The following is a 17828-nucleotide window of genomic DNA, read 5'->3' as shown; positions in this document are numbered from 1 at the left end:
TACTACATACTGAAAGCAATGCACTGCAATATAACTGGTGTATGACAACAGGGGGAATTAAGGCTGAAAAGCTCATCTTACATTCTTTTATCTTCTTTCCTTATTAATTCTATAATTTTTATTATTTAATATGCATTATCATTCACATTTTTCTTTGGATTTAAATTGCTTACATAGACAAAGCTGAACACTCCTCTTGTTTTTTTGGAAAAGGGCAACTTTGAAGCATGCACAGAAAAAATCTAACTCATGGCCAGGAAAATATTTCTTACACTAAAGTTAAAACCAGCCTTTCTGTCCTCGTGTCAGCGATACTTGAACATGCCACAAAGGACATCTCTGGGTTCTATACTGGGTTACAAGACACACTTTTTCTAGCATTTTACTGACAGCTAAATCATGAATCAAGCTTCTTGCATATCTGACTACATAAGGCTCCTAACTGGAAGGAAGAGGTTTTGAGTGTATCTACAAAGAAGTAGAGAACAGGGAGGTAAATACAAAAGGATGACTCCAGTGGAAAATGTAATTTAAGTCCCTTTCAGGGTACAAGAACCTCAGTAAAAGGCCAGCAAGCTACTGCATCTCTTCACAGGGATACCCTCAACTACTTTTAAAGTCCCTAAATGAAAAATTTGGCCTAAATCAATAAACACTGAATTTCTTCAGTTCATTGTGATGAACACGCACCTGAAAAGGTTACACACAGGACAGAGTACTGCATTCAGAAAAAAACCTTCTATGACCACATAAAGTATTCACACTCATATTAAGTGGTGGCAAAACTATTTGTAATGACTGATTGCCTGTTGACTCAGTGATGTTGACTCAGTTTGGATGGTCTATCTAAGGGCAGCTGTCCTGGGAAATTTTCCAGAATTTTTACCACTCCTGATGGAACACACTGATCTGAAGCCACAGGAATTGGACAAGTGAAAGACCACCCATTCTTTTGGACAGTATCTTTCACCGTGGATTTTTAGACACATTTTTTCCAAAACCAATAGTTTTTATTAGTTTCTGATGAAGTCTCTAGGAACATGTGGACAAACATAAGTTAGAAGTCATGGCCTTGCCATTAGCTATTCATCCCAGCTTTTAAATTTGCCATTGCTGAAGCCCTGGGAGAAAAGAATAGCTTGTGACCAGCTGGGCATCTCAGAAACAATGCACTGGCTTGTGTGCCTTGGTAAAAATTATTGTTTAGGCCCTGTTAGGACTTTTCATAAAAAAAGGGAAAAGAAGGAAAACCAAAGGCAAGAGAGTCCCAAATGACCCTTTAAAAATCTGAAGAGTTCACATTGGTTCCGAAAGTGTCCTTTAAAACAAATGTAACTATTACATTTATGGATAGCTTAGTGGATATCTGTCACTCTTATTATGTTGACTTAAAAGAATGAGTTGTCACCCCTGACCTTTAGGTGACCTTTTCTTTTTCCCACGCATAGACCAATGAGTGCCTTGAAGATAAAGATCAGGACCTTGAATTCGATACCCTCTAGGTGCAGGGGGAAGAAATTCAGGTAGAGCAGAGGAAAGGTCTGAAGTTCATTCTGTAGCCCTCATTTTTCAGTCCAGTATTATGTACTGGCTGATGCTTTGTAAAAAGTGGATATTGACATAATCAATCTGGGAGGTAACAAAGATCTCCATGATCAGGGCCAAGTCATCATCTGCCAACATGGAATAGAGTCTCCTAAATAATTAAACCCTGCAGAAGGCAAAATACTGCCCACGGGCCACATATGGCCTGTCAGGCCATTCTATCTGGCCTATGGGGCCCCTCCAGAAAACAATGATTATCAGCCTGCAGCTATTGCTCTCAAAGCCAGCGGAAAGCATGCTTTCAGAGGTTGTGTGCCATTGGACCAGGTGAGCTCTGTGCTTCCACCTCTGTGGATCTCCTGGCACTCCATCTGGGAGCCCCATGTGGAGGCACCAAGTATGATGGTGTGCAGCTGGACAGCTGGTGAGTAAGGAGGAGAGCTCCTGCCTGTAGGGGGGTGGGGTTTGTGGTTGAGGATGGGAGTGGGTGAGGGTGAGGTTTGTGGGTGGGTGCGGAACCCCCCCATGACAGTGCACTGTCACCTGCTGCTGCTGCTTCCACCAGCTGAGGAGGCACAGACGACAGGCCCTTGGGGCACTCCTGGCCCACTGCAGGCAGAGCCTCGTCATGGTGTGTGGCTTTGGCTGAATCCCAGGAGCCGCACATGGTGACCTGGCCCAGCCACCGGCACACAATTTTGAGCCAGACCATGCTGGCTCCATGGCAACATATGGGGCCCCTGGCACTGCAGGAGGGAGCTGCATGCTATCAGGCTGGGCCAGGCTGCCTCCATGCCTCCACATGGGGTTTCCAGCACTCCAGTGGTGAGCTACACGTGGAGGCACAGAGCCCGCCTGGCCCGATGGCACGTGACTCCCTGTGGCTCCTGGTCCATGCACCTTTGGGCTAGGCAGACTCAATGTTTCCACATGCGGCTGGAAGCCCCACGTGGAGGCACAGAGTCAGCCTGGCCCAATGGTATGTGGCTCTTGCCTGCAGTCCTGGGAGCTCCATGTATTGGCATGGAGCCAGCTCAGTCCAGCTTGAAGGCATGTGCCAATGGGCCAGGCCAAAAGAGCACTGTGTTATCATGTGCAGCTCCCAGGATTCAGCCAGAGTCACATGCTGCCAAAGGGCTCTGTCTGCTGCAGACCAGGAGTGTCTTGAGGGCCCACCGCCTGCTGCTGCCACTGGCAAGAGTTGTATGCCATGGAGAGGGATGTGTAGCAGGGGGCCTACACCCACCCACAAACCCCACATGCACCCCCACTCCCTACAAACCCCACATCCATACACACCTCCCCCCACAAATCCCATACCCACCTATACCCTCACCCCTCCACAGACTCCCTCACAAACCCCCCACACACCCATACCCCCATATCTATTCACAAATGCCAAAACCCCACACATACCCACACCAATTCACAAACCCCACGCACACCCACCCACAAATCCTCCCACCCATCCACCCACACACACCACACCCAGCCCCCTCCAAACAATATACAAGAGTAAGACTTTATTTTGAGCTATTATGCAATCACATCTATATATACTATGCAAACACATGTAAATCAAAAATAAATATTTTTTTAAATAAAATTAAAATATGTCATAGTAGATGTATGATTTTCAAAATACATTTTGTTTTATTTGCTTCCAAGTTGGCAAAACCCCCTCCCAAAAGCAGTAATTCTGGGGGTAAAGAGTGGGGGGTAAGGAGTTGGGGGAAACAACTTCCAGTGCCAAAGTTCAGGGGTTAGGGTTGGACTTCTGGTGGCAATCAGGGGGTGGGGTGCCTGTCAAGGGGCAGGGCTACCATTGCAGCCCTCACCAGCTCAAGAAAGGGAAAGTCATTAAGTGGCCCTCTAGCCAAAATAATTACCCACCCCTGGACTAGAGATTATAGAATGTATTATTCATGCTATATGAAAACTTACCCTTGAAGAGTAATTCAAGAGTACTTGCAAACTAAGGTTTCAGTTAATCTATTTTGGTTGTGTGTCTTTGGTCAAAATCAGAGTGTATTGTGGCTGCTAATTCTCCTTTCCTACCAATAAAACTAGGGTGACCATATGTCCCGGTTTGGCTGGGGGACACTGATTCTATAGCCCAGTCCCGGCAGGTTCATCAAAAGTCCCAGGCCGGAGTCTGGCGGAGAGGTGGAGCAGCATGGTGTACCAGGCAGGCAGCCAAGCAGGCACCACCGCTCCCATACAGAATAATACAGGGAGCTTCATATATGCTGATGATCTATGTATCGTGATGCAAGAGAAGGACTTTGCCACTTTCAAGAACAGACTTATATGTGAACTGAACAACCTCTCAGACTACTAAAATAAGAACCAGCTTCACATCAACGCAATCAAGACATGGGCCACAGCTTTTCACCTATGCCATAAGTATCTCAAGCAGAAATTAAACATCACCTGGGAAGGAATCCCACTGACTAATCACCCAAACCCTGTGTATTTGGGGGTTATGTTGGACCAAACACCTACCTTCAAAACACATGCAAAGAATATGAAAGGGAAAGTCTGTGCCTGCAACAATATACTTTAAACGTTGGTCACCTCGATGGGGAGAGCAAATCTAGCAACATTACAAACCACTGCTATTGCCTTGTGTTACTCCACTGCACAATATGCATGTCAAGTATGGGAATGGTCAGTTTGTGCTAAGAAACTAGACCCAGTTCTAAACGACAGCCAATACTAAAGGACAACTTACACTTACCAACTGGCATTGCACCACCTGATTTCAGAAGAAAGATAATGAGCCCAAAAAAAAAAAAATTGCAGCAGATGAAAGACCTCAAGCATCCACTCACTGGTCACACAGAACTAAATGGCTTAAAGTGTGAAAGGGTTTTGTAACCAATGTTGCACAGCTGGACATGATCGCTAATAGAGCACAACTGAGGTTACGGAAGGAAAGATTATGCACAATCAGGTGCTCTGAAATGCATCTCGAACCCCAGGAAGACCTTCCCAGAGGGGCTGATCTAGACTAACTAACATGGCAATGCCTGAATCAGCTGTGCACACAAACTGGAAGATCAAATGGGGCTGCTCTAATGACACAAATATATTTGAGTGCAGTGAAGTGCAGACTGTGGAGCACATGCTCATTTGCTGACTCCTTGATGAGACCTGTACAAAGGAGGACCTCGATGCAGCTACAAAAAGAGCCATCACTTGAGCATGATTCTGGAAAAATATCTGGTTTATGACGAGGACACAAGAAGGAGAAGGAGAAGAAGATTCCAATTTGAGGTCAGCACACAAAGATTTTATTACAATAGAGTAGACATTCCATTCATCCAGCATATAAATTAATTAAATGACAATTTAATTAATAAATGAGAGTTTCAATTGAATATAGGTTGGGGGGGTTGTTTTGTTTTTTGGTGATCTGGATATCCTGTGTTACTTACCTTAAAAAGGCTTCATTCACAGCTTCTAAAAACTCTGAGCTGAGAACCTCTTGTGATTTGCTTCCATGATGAGTAAGGAGAGCTTCTAGTAATGGAGTCAAATCAGGCAAAGTAATAAGAGGAACACAGAAAAGGGAAACTGTGTACACACGATCAGCTGAAATTCTGAAGAAACAAAAATAAGTTTTTTGTTACAAAAAAATGTCAAGAGCTTGAAATTCTATAGTTATGATGTAAATAAAAGCTAACTCAATTCAGTGCCAAATGTTAAAATTAATAGCCATGTGCCTGACAGCAAAAAACTGTATAAATCGAGTAAATATCTAAAGCTTTGCCTATTTTCAGGTGAAGAGTCAAGTGAACATACTGCATTAAGGACTTCAACCAAGTTCTGATGCACTGGTGACAGTCAACAATTACTCCTGCCCTGCTAACAATGAGTATTTTGCCCAGTTTTGTAAAGAACAAAAAAGTCTTTTTGAGAGAGGGTATGACAGTTTCAGAGCTCCCACGTGTATTTCCTAGGTTCTCACAGGACACAACCAAGGTGGTTTTAAGGTCTCTGTGGTTTCATTTGTTTTCCTCCTTTCAGCAGGAATTACTCCTTTGCACAAAGCAGCATAAATCCTTCTGCTGTCAAGTATTTAGGCATAAACTATGGTGGTGCATATGGCACAATTAACATGTTACTCATTACATAAATAGCAACACACCACATGTTCAGCCTTAAGATAGTAAACCAGCCATAAATATGTTTCATATATCATACAGAACATCTTTGTGACTGGGGTGTACGGAGCCATAAACTGACCATGTAGCACTTCTCAGATCTGGGGCTGCCCCATCCTGATGCCAACAATCAGCTGAATGTTATCACTGGGACTAAAACAGCCTAGGTCTCAATGCTGATAATGCATGCTGGGCACATGAGTTGAAAGGGATCTTCCCCCTCTCAGCCATGACATGTTTTCTGTCCTGACCTGCAGCCCCTATAGGAGCTGTGGGGCAAGGTTCTTTAAAGTACCAGATTCCAATGAGTCCCAGCACTCATTACAACTAGGTATTTTAAAGAGCAAGGTTGCAAGTTTCCCTTTAAAAAACAGTGCAAGTGGGATCAGTCTCTGATCCCAAAAATTACACATCCTGCCATGCAGGTGTAATAGGGCAGGATGCATGATTGTCATGACTGGGAATCAGATCCCATCGCTGCATTGCTTTAATGTCTGCCAATGACCTCAAAGATATACAGCTGGAGGAATGTGTAACACTTCCAGACTTCAAGAATTCAACCCTGCCTATCAAAACTGCACCTCTGTAAAAGGTTAAAGGGATGCCTCAGATTGATCCAAGGTGTAGGATTCAGCTGTTATTTAAGATAAATTTTAAAAAATGCTGGCCATATGGCATATACAGGAGGGCAAGACTAGTGACTAGGGGAAAAAGGTTACATGAAGAAAACTGAAAGTAGGTTTTCCCCAATTGATGTGCAATTCATGCATGTGCATTTGCAGGATGTAACTAGTGCAATTCAGGTAGCGATATTTTGCATATATAGTCTTTCATCTGGTAAGAAAAATATCCACTGGAAAATTAATACAGATGGATACATATCAATGTGTTTTCTACCAACTGGACTGAAGACAGCATTTGTAGATTCTGTTGATGTATGGTAAAAATAATATTTTCTTAAATGTTTTTTAAAAGATTATGGTTTATATGTCAAAAAGCCCAGATTATATGGAAAAGGGGAAGCATGTCCAACATGCTAAGGAAAACAATGAGTAGGAAAATTTATTGCTCTTTTTTCTGTCAATAGTGCTTATCAGCTCCTGTTCAATCAAATGCCCTTTCATCACTTAACTGCATATAAACAGTCAGGATACTTATGTTGAGGAGGGCTTACTCATGTGAATAGTCCCATTGAGTTCAATGGAACTACTTGTTTGAGCTGGGACCATCCAATATGAATAAGGATTGCAAATCTGAACTCTTGATAATTGTATACTAATAATGACAACTGCCCTTCTGATTTCAAATATTAAGTGTATTTTCTGTATCTGTAATAATGAAGGGAAGGAAAGAGTTGGGCCAAACTGCACAGCAGCGTATGTAAAATATTCTATAGAAGGCAGTCAGACTGTACCACCCTCATGCCATTTTCTATCAAACAGAAAATCTAAAATATAAGCATGACAGAACCTCTAACTTAAAGTGGGCAATCTCTGTCAGTTTAACAGTTTCAAAGTAATTACTATTCAATCCTAAAAAACTACAATCTGATTCAAAACATTAACATGAAAAAACCCTTTTCCCTCTAGTAACTCTTAGGTAATTATACTAACTTTTTCCAGCTATGAGAGGGTCATGTGGCACCTAAAAATTGAGGTTATCTGTAAGTACTGCTTAACTAACATGTCCATTACAGAAAAGATATACAATCATGACTCCATTGAAATACATTTAAAATTTCAATTTTGATCTAAATACTGTACTTGCATTCCCAAGATTTTATAAAAAAGATCTCACTTTAACAATCCATATGAAGACTTATTGGAAATTATGTTTAGATAACACCTACCTCCCTTGAATGTTAAATCCATTCAACCGATTTCCTCCGAGTTCTGTCACTAATGATAAGACCATCTGTTAAACAAAATCAATGACATTAAAATACATACATGCTGCAAAATAGGCTGACATGAGTTGCATTTTTCTGTGTATGAGTGACATTTCCGTGGAAGTTAGTATTTTCCCCTGTAGGCTCAATTTTTTAAAATGTTTTTTCCTTGGCCAAGTAAAAGCTGCCCAGCCAATTAAAAAAGATAAATTATATTGCAGAACTTTTTGCAGAACACCAATGATACAAATTTCCCATCAGACAACTAGAAAATAAGTGATTTATTACAGTATTGCTTTCCCAAAAGTTGACACAAAACCAACTTTTAAAACAGTGTCACTACGTATTTAAACAAGTTTTACCTATTAAATGTCTTCATCTTATGAAATATTACTTCCATAAACTTAGTGAATGAAAGAACAGGCTCCCTAAGATTTAGGGCTCAAAGAGCATTGAGAATAACAGCGCTTAGAGTCAGAAAGAAAGCACACAAAAAGTTACTTTCTGCCAAACATATCCCACATCAGCCGTGTCCAGATGAGCAAGCACATGCCTGTTGCGGCATCTCAAAGCAGTTTGAGACACTGCAGGAGGCACGCTAGGAATGAAAAAATGTTCCCTGTGCTGCATATCTGCAGTGCACAGTCTAAGTTCGATACCGGTAAATTCTGGTATAAAAAAAGATGCATGCTGGGAAAAAGCAGTGCAGGGCGCGCTCCTGGAGCATGCCCTGAAGCAACCAGAGGCTGGGTCCTCCAAAGAAACACTCTAGCACCTGGTCAGAGCGTTTCTATGCCTGCTGGGTGCCCCTGCTGCTCCAGCATGCTGCCTCAATGTGCTGGAGGAAACAGAAGCGGGGCAACGCTGCCAGCAGCCCAGCTGCCTAGGACCCAGGCTCTGTCCCTGGTAAGCAGAGATGTGAGAGTGGGGGGACTGTGGGTGCAGGGGGGTGTGTGGAAGGGGTGGGTCCCTGTCCTCCTCCAACGGCGCACAGCCCCTGCCACAGCAGTAGCAGCCAGCAGCAGGTCTTTGGTACGTTCATGGCCTGCTGCTGGCAGAAAACCCCAGCAGCATGAGACGCCGCCCGAGACTTGGGGGCTCCAGCTGGCCTGGCCCACTGGTGCACATCTTCAGGCAGGATCAGACCAGCTTCTGCTTCTATGGAGTTGGCCCAGCCCAATGGCATGTGGCTCCTGCCTGCAACACCAGGAGCCCTGGGCGATGGCAGGAGCCAGCCCAGTCCTGTGTGAAGGCGCATGCCAGTGGGCCAGACTGGTTCCATGCACCACATGGAGCCCCCAGGTCTCAGGTGGCACCACGTGCTCCCAGGGGTCTCTGCCAGCAGCAGGCCATGAGTGCCCCGACAACCCGCTGCTGTATTGGGGACTGTGCACCATGGGGGTGGCTGGGGGGGACCCACCCCTTCCCCACAGTCCCCCCACCCACAAACCCCCCAACCACAATCCACCCACAAACCCCGCCTGCCCCAAGCCCCCTCCACAAACCTCACCCCACAAACCCCCCCAACACTGCCCACAACCCCCCCCACACACACATATCTCAAACACTGTGTACCCAGCCATAGATGGGATGGGACCTGTTGGTAGAATCCATGGCTACAGGGACAACTGCCACACTGCAGCCCTTCCCCATGCCCACATCAGTGCTGGGACATGCAACCGCAGGGTGCAGGAGCTTCTCATTCTAGGAAACACTTGGGGTGTGTGACGGGCTGGAAGGAAGGGTTGGAGGTGGCAGCAAGGTTGTGTGTGAGAGAGACAGGGGTCAGGGATGGGGGAGTGCTCCGAGTAGGAGAGGCCACCAGAGCCAGGCTTAGAGCGGGGGCACCAGAAGACATGACAGCAGTGCCGCACAAAGGTCAACTGTGCAACCATGGCCCACTGGCAGCTGGCCCAGAGGTGCCCATACTACAGCCCAGGTAGCTGTGTAGCCCCCCATCTGGGTCTGGCAGGTGCGCAGCCATAGGGCCACAGGTCCAAGAGGGTGGATGCTGTCGCAGGTGGCAGCAGGTCACAGCCAGGCAGCAGCCTCCACTGCCAGACTGATGCAGTGGGTAGAGGGTACAGGGGCCACTCTAGGTTAGGGCTGCTTCAGCAGTCCAGCTGGCACAAGGGGCTAGTGTCCCCAGATACCAACTGGCTGGGCCTCAGAAGCTCCTGAGGGCAAGTAGCCCTGACTTCTCACCAGGTCTTTTTATACTGTTGGGGCCAGCACAGGTACTGGACCCAGACTCTAGCTCTTCCTGGCTGAAAATCCAGGATGAGCTGAGCAGGGTCAGTTTACCCCAAGTGGCACAATTTGTCCCACACCAAAGTGCATGTTCAGGAACATGTGCTGAGGCACTAATCTCCGAAACAAATTTGTGCTCTTGCTACTTGAGCTGCTGCAAGCGCACATGCTTGCATGTGTGGACGCGCCCATAGATTCTTTCCAAATTTCCAATGAAACAAAAAACATCTTTCTTAGCCTTTACTCTAGGGACAGGATAACAAAAGAATTTAAAACAGCCCATAGTGTTGATGAAATCTATGAAAAAAAAAAGAAATAGAATAACATATGCACATCAGTATAAACTAGCCAAAACTCTTCCCCAACCCCCTTTGTCATGTTCCATTTTAGCCTATTTCTAGCTGAGCAGACAGAGTAGCAGGGCAAAGCAACCTTCTGCTTTCTTTGCACTTAGAATCATAAAATCATACGAAGATGAGGGTTGGAAGGGACCCCAGAAGGGCATCTAGTCCAACCCCCTGCTCAAAGCAGGTCCGTCCCCAGCTATAATATTCCAGGCAAGACTTTGTCTAACCGGGTCTTAAAAACCTCCAAGGATGAAAAGTCTACTTCCTTCAGGGACTCCAGAGTGAGAAGCAGGGAGGGGCAGCTCTGCTCCCTGCACTCAGTTCCAGGGTCCAGAAGCCAAGCAGATGGAACAGTGAGGCAAAACCTTCTCCCCACTTCTTACACTGGGGACTCCTGTTTGTGAGGAGCGGGTAGGGAGCAGTAGGTATCTCCTCCTCTCCTCCTCTCTGGGTCTTTGGAAGGAAGATAAGCAGCAGAACCCTGCACCTTCTCCAGATGGGGGTGACCTCGGTATCTAGAAGGCACAGAAGCATGTGGCCACAGTCCTCTTGGTCCTCAGGAGGAGTTAAACCATGGGAAAGTGTGCAGACATTTATTCTTCTGGAAAAGGTCTCCAGAAGGAGCAACTTCTACCTCGTTGGAGTTGGGATATTTTTCTCCCAGAATGGCTATTCTTGCTTACGGAGAAAAGTTGGAACATCTGTACACTCATAATTTCTACCAGGAGAAACAGACCCATCTGTATATGGAGATCTCAGAACAACAGCAGAGTCTCCCTATGCCTGAAGAAGGGTATTTGTGCCCAAAAGCTTGCAAATAACTTCGTTCCAACTACTCCGTTGTTCTAATAAGAGATATCACATCTACCCAATTTAAAAAAAAAATTGTTATCCTGTTCCTAGAGTAAAGGCTAAGAAAGATTTTTTTGTTACATTGGAAATTTGCGAACTGGAGGGAATCTATGGGCATGTCCACACATGCAAGCACATAAACTTGCAGCAGCTCAAGTAGCAGCAGCAGCACACATTTATGCCTGAGATTTGTGACTCAGCACACGTGCCTGAACATACTTTGGTGCCTGTCTATGGCCTGAATACCACATTCATTCAAATCCAAGACGACCCTAAATTTAAGTCAATCCCCCAATAATAAGATTCTACATGTGGAAAATGTATAAATTTGTTACAATTTTCCGTGAATCAAATATAATTATTGGAGGATCTTCTTAATTTCAACCCTGGAGCCAACACTGCTGCTACAGGACTGGGTTGGGCCATGGGAGGGGGCGCAAGTGGAGATGGGAAAAAAGGAAAGAAGGGGAGAAAACATGGGGAGCCCCCAAGGCTGCGGAGTAGGGGGGAGAGGCAGAGGGGGAGGAGAGTTGCGGGGGATGCAGCAGCAGCTATAGCTCTGGTTACAACCTGGGTTTGGGGCTGGAGCCAGAGCTGCAGCAGCCCCAGGTCCCGTTCTCCCTGCCTCCCACTGCCTTGTACACAGTTCAAAGATGAGGGGCTTCTTGGCCCCTCTTTGTTAAATGGGGAAACACCCATGTCTGGGAAGGAAGTAAATACAGTTACTAAAGTAAGAAAAGATAAAGTTTGCTGCCTCTTCTTTAGAGCAATGACATTTTCATGTACACACACATAATCTGGTAAATTGTTAACAACGCAGTCTCCACTGCACTAAATACTCACATTTTCAACCAATTTCTCATAATAATCTTCAGAGGTGTAGCCAAGAACTGAAATAAAGTTACTGGTATCAGCTTCCTTAGATCCCCATGCAGAAGATGAAAGGAGATGGCACAATAAAGCCTTGAAGAAATCAAGAAAATGAAAAAGAAAGAAAGAAAAAAATAGATTAAAACTTTATATTTTTACCAACCATTTGATATTGCTGATTTTTGTCCATGTTATAGATCACATCCTCTGGTATATGGCCACCTTACACCACTTCACCAGCATGGTTTGGATAAAGAAGGGGTCCTGGGTTTCTTAGGAAAGACAATTTTGGCTGCAATGGCTTACTATGCCTCATAATTACACCAGTGATAGCAAAACAAGAAAAGAACAAGATGCCACTAAACTAGACTGATCAAGGTTTTAGACCCCTGGACCCGTTCCAAGTTGGTATAACTTAGAATAGCCCTCAGAATGTTCTAACGCAGTACAAACCTGAAAAATTCACACAATAGCACCAGGGTCAGAGCAGAGCAAGAGCAAAATTTATGTTAGTTTTTCACACTGCTCCCTGAATTCTGCTCAGTGTATTTTGGGTGTAATGAAAGATCTGATCTTATATTTTCATTCCTCTAGCTAGAAAGTTGATAACATTTACATCTTTTCTCTACTAAAATGTTTTAAACAAAATTTAAAAAATGATAGAAAGATATCCAGAAAAAGAAAATGTGAACAAATAGTAATATGAAGTCATACAATCAAGTACACATTTGCAAAAGTACAACGGAAAGTACAATGGCCCTGGCCAAGTCTGTATGGAGCAGTCTATGCCCCTATGATTCTGTAGGTGGCATTCTATGCCCTGAAAAGACTGGCCCAGCTACATTCGACAGGACGTGCTGTATTGTGGCCAAATCTCAAAAGCGATCTCCAGCCTACCTGAGGTCACTGTATATTGCGTGACAATTTTTAATGAAAATAGGCTGCTCATTCCATTATAATAAGTTCTCCTTGGCCCATATATTTATCTTGATTCAATTTCTTACAGTTCATTTAATATCCTATTCTCAAGTGGTGTACGCCAATGTAACAAAATACTGCACGTTTCACTTCAGAGGAAGATGTCAGGTGTTTGCTGAATTATTAGTGAACTGATAAAAAATTCTAAATGGTTGCTGCTATGCCAGGGGTGTCAAACTCATTTGTCCCTGTGGGCCAAATAAGTAGTACACAGCCAGTACATGGGTCATGACCTCTATTGTCTTGGGCATCCTTACCTACTTTTTCTATTTTTCTATCTATTCTATTTCTATTCTATTTTTCTATCCTTATCTATTTTTATGTGAGGAACCTAATCCAAGATTCTAAACTAAAAAGAATAAAGAGCCAGTCTGCTCACTTCTGCTTTCAGAAATCCAACCTAAATATTTATATAATGCTTTTACTGGACATCCTTAGTTAACTGGTTCACTGGTCCTCTGGAATTAAATGTGTGCTGTATTTGATGTACCATTTATAAGAGATAACATACAATCAGTAAAAATACACTAGTGCTCTAGAGAAAATCATGAATATCAAGACAAAACCTGCCTCAAGTGTTTGTATAATTCTTTTCTACATACTTTTACTCTGCTGCAAGTTTATGGTGATGCCTGGACTACTTGTTTACAAAGATTTATTTTATAACCTTTGTAGAAAAAGTAGCTGTTCTACTGCCATCTAGTGACAGCTTTTCATAAAACTAAGATGAAGGGGAAAAAACACTGTAGTGATTATTTTATACAACCCTTTTAAAGAAGCAATTAACATGTATTTTTCTCATTTCAAAGGATAAAAAGATAGAGGTATTAAAAAGGAACTTCATAATGGGTGAGCTTCCAAATATAATCATAGCAATTTACATACATCTATTAAATCTTTACAAGTTCCAATGTCTCCATAATTATGCTGTTAATATATATGTAAGAGGTACAATTACATATAACCTCATAATTACATTTTGTGTTTAAATTAGCTGTTAGAAAGCTACCAAATATTCAGATATGTGTCTGCCTGGAAACTGCAAGGTTTATCAACTGGAACGAGATAAAGGGTGAGACAGCCAATGGGAATTCAAGTTGAGAAGCTGAGGGAGCTAGCAAGCTGGTTTTGGGAGATCTGGCAAGACGGTTAGGAAAATAAAAAGCGTCTGAATGCTCAAAAAGGATTTGCAAAAGGATTTAAGACCTGGGAAGAGCAAGTAGTCAGAGCTTTTAGGAAGGACGTGCAAAAAAGTTAAGCTAGTGGTTCTCAACCTTTTTAGAATCATTGAAAATTAGGGTTGGAAGGGATCTCAAGAGGTCCTCTAGCCCAGCGTTTCTCAACCCCTTGGTCATGACCGAAAAGTGGGTCACAAGAGTATATGAAAGAGTGGCGAACAAAAATGGATTCTCCTTTAAAGGAGAAAAACATGGGCTTTTCCCTTGCAGGCTGGCAGAGTTCCAGCTTACAAGGGGCAACTTGGGGTCACTTGGGGCACCTCATGCCCCATGCCCCCTCCGCCCCACCTCACACACCCACCTTCTACTCCACACATTGTGGGGCTGGGACCTGGGGGCAGCGGACAGTGGGCCAGTAGTGAGGGGTAGGGGGTCGGGACTGGTCATCAATGTCTACAAATGGGTTCTCATAGAAAAAAGGTTGAGAACCACTTTACTCCAGCCCACTGCTCAAAGCAGGACTAGATCGTTCCTGCCAGGGCTTTGTCTAGATGGGTCTTAAAAACCTCCAAGGATGGAGATTCCACAACCTCTCTAGGTAACCCATTCCAGTGCTTCAACAGCCTCTTAGTGAGGAAGTTTTTCCTAATATCCAACCTTAACCTCCGTTGCTGCAACTTGAAACCAATGCTCCTTGTTCTGTCATCTGCCACCGCTGAGAACAGTCTAGCTCAGGGGTCAGCAAAATGTGGCCTGTGGGCCAGATTCGGCCTGCCAGGCCATTCCATCTGGCCTGCGGGGCCCCTAAAAATCTTAGACAATTAATATTTATCTGCCCCAGCTGCCTGTCATGGTGCCTTCAATGGCTTGCCAAAACTCAGTAAGCGGCCCTCCGTCCGAAATAACCGCCCACCCCTGGAGCTCCATCCTCTTTAGAAGCACCCTTCAGGTAGTTAAAAGCTGCTATCAAATCCCCCCTTAGTCTTCTCTTCTCTAAACTAAATAAGTCCAGTTCCCTCAGCCTCTTCTCAGAAGTCATGTGCCCCAGCCCCCTATTTTCATTGCCCTCCACTGCACTCTCTCCAACTTGTCCACATCCTTTCTATAGTTGGGGGCCCAAAACTGGACACAGCACTCCAGATGTGGCCTCACCAGTGCAGAATAGAGCAGAATTATTACTTCCCTTGATCTGCTGGCAACACTCCTACTAATGCAGCCCAGTATGGTGTTAGCCTTCTTGGCAGCAAAGGCACACTGTTGACTCATATCCAGCTTATTGTACACTGTAACCCCCAGGACCTTTTCTGCACAGCTGAAAGGTAGACTCAAGGTACCTCTTGGAAAATGTCGGCTCTTAGTATTCACTTGATTTTTAACTAAAGAAAAATAATAGCATAATTCTTCTGCTGCAAAGAACTCAGAAAGAGACCACAACAGGTGAGAATATTTTTAACACTATGGATTACTATTCAAAACCTCTGGGTTTATCTTGTGAATCATGTTTGCACATCTAACAGTGCTATCATGTTACAGCTCTCTGCTTGAGAATCACTGGGTTAGGCATATAGATTGCATGGAGTCAGTAAGCTATCAAGGGATAGGGTAATTCACATATTCATTTGTAATATACTAAAATAGACTGTGGAGGTTTCCCCCACACAACTGCATTATTATGAGGGTGAAATTAATCAAATACTGTTTATGCTGATATTAAATTCAAAAATCATTTCCACATTTCTCCTCAGCACTCATAAGACTATGAGCTCCTTGATTCCAAGGGAGGAAAAAGATAATTATTGCATGTTACGAGAGCTGGAAAATAACATTTTCATTAATCAGTACATCAAAAACCTGCTTGGGTTGTTATTCCTTTCCAAGAAACACAAAAAAAAGTTTGAAATGGCCAGTAAACATCAGGGAAACAAAAAAAGGAAGAGACAACAGAGCCAGCAAAACCAGAAGGAAGTTCAGAATAGATTGATGGTTTATGTTTAAAAATGCAAGGAATCAGAATTCAGCTTCTATCTATTCCATACATCATTCATTTCACAAACCCTACTGCCAGAGCAAAGTCTGAGCCAACCCTGCAGACTGCAAAGACAAGGAGTTGAAGAGTAATGCTTCAAAGAACGTGTGTTTCTTTAACCTGACTTTAGTGTTTCATTTTATCCAAAACATTCTGTCCAGAAAATCTTACACATCTTTTGTTAAAGCATGGTTCATTTAACTTATGTAGTTCTACACCTAAACTGCTTTTTTATTTCTGGTTATAATTGGCAAATCTAATGCTATTACACACTATGTTAAGTGAGAGGCTAGTACAGGGGTCAGCAACATTTTTGGGCAGAGTGCCAAAAACACCCACAACCTTGACTTGTAAGATGTTGGCAAGCTAGGCGTGGATGGCATAGGAGCTGCAAGGGGCCCAATCCTTGTTGTGGCAGTGCAGCCCTGGCCACTTCCTCACCATCTGCTCTGAGGCATGTGCCAAGCAAAATGCCTTCAGATGTCACACTCAGGCACGCATGCTGAGGGTTGTCAACGTCTGGGCTAGAAGGCAAGCAAATGAGTTTATAACATACTTCTTCCACATTGGTGCTGTTCTTTATGGAAAATTGTGTTTTGAAGAAAGTTGCAGTTCAACATTGTATTGTACAGGCTACTTTATAGAAATATACAAATGTGTATTTCAATCTTGTAAGGAGTGACTCAGAGGCCAAAAACAGTAAAATATGCCCAACAAGAAAAAAGCGCTGTGGTCCACAGATGGAGGTTATAAATAATAATCCATTGTATGCCCAGCAACATCTTCAACAATTAACGTCACGGCTCCATCTAAGAAGCAGAAGGTGAATCTGGTAGTCAGTTGTAATATAAAATCTATTTTGCACAGTTAGAGATAGGAAACTACTCCGAGTGATGCTACCTGAGAAGGAGAAAAGCTGCTGAGAGAGAAAGGAACAAAAACAAAGCAGTGAGTAATCTTTTTATTTTGTATGCCCCTCTTCTCCTATGCTGGCTTTGAAAATCAGTAAATCCAACAAGCAATGAAACCCAGAGGGTTCTTGTTGGAGGGTACTTGTCTGGCTAATGCTGGCAGACAATTGCAGGTGGAAAGATCCATAGGGCTGTCTTGCAGATAGGAACCAACAAATACTAGAGCCTCGAAGCCTAGAAAGTAGATGTTCCTGGAAGAGTTAGACTTGACAAATTGTGGTGGTTGTTTTCTTTCCTGGCTGTAATCTTTTAGCCATTTAACAACTACCTAATCTGAAGAGCTCTCTGACATTTATTACAAAGCTTACCAACACTTGCTTAGACTTCAATAATGGCTGGTCACAAGAAGAAGGATGGCAATGCCTATTTCATATCAAGAAAACAGAACTTTTTTTAGGAGGTAGCAGATTGTTCTGAGACAGAGATGAGAACAGCTACTTTGTTTATATAACATTCTGTCTAGTTCTGAAAAAAAAAACTCTAGCAAAAAACAAAGCACCACTCTTCCAAAAATTAAAGACACAAAAGAAACGTAACTGAGGAAATTAACTCTCCCACATGGCAAGCCAGCTACAGCTTCCAAAACTTCTACAGAAAGTTCATAAGGTATTCCCTAAGGCAGAGGTTCCCAACCCCCAGCCGCAGGGTTGGCTGCCAGTCCGCAGGAGGGTTGGCTGCCGGACTGGAAGTCCAGCAGTGACTGCAGTTTGCTGGTCCGCGCTCACTTCTGGTCTGCGGTTTGCTGGTCCCTGAT

At 43.6% G+C, this 17828-nt stretch overlaps 1 protein-coding gene across 2 annotated transcripts in view; it reads right to left on the bottom strand.

Annotated features, from left to right (window-relative positions):
- FANCC (Fanconi anemia complementation group C) overlaps nt 1–17828 on the bottom strand; it is a 203345-nt gene that overhangs the window by 74614 nt on the left and 110903 nt on the right. For both annotated transcript variants that reach the window (XM_019517352.1, XM_019517350.1), the window contains exons 6-8: nt 11895–12014; nt 7564–7628; nt 4986–5150 (exon numbers count right to left, since the gene is read on the bottom strand). In XM_019517352.1, coding sequence (XP_019372897.1) covers nt 4986–5150; nt 7564–7628; nt 11895–12014 — 350 coding nt within the window. The remainder of the gene's footprint in view (nt 1–4985; nt 5151–7563; nt 7629–11894; nt 12015–17828) is intronic.

This window comes from Gavialis gangeticus, unplaced genomic scaffold (assembly GCF_001723915.1).
Source record: "Gavialis gangeticus isolate Ggan-Ray unplaced genomic scaffold, GavGan_comp1, whole genome shotgun sequence".
In the NCBI taxonomy this organism is placed as follows: Eukaryota; Metazoa; Chordata; order Crocodylia; family Gavialidae; genus Gavialis; species Gavialis gangeticus.
Note: the sequence above shows the minus strand (reverse complement) of the source record. Positions and strands in the feature narration are given on the sequence as shown.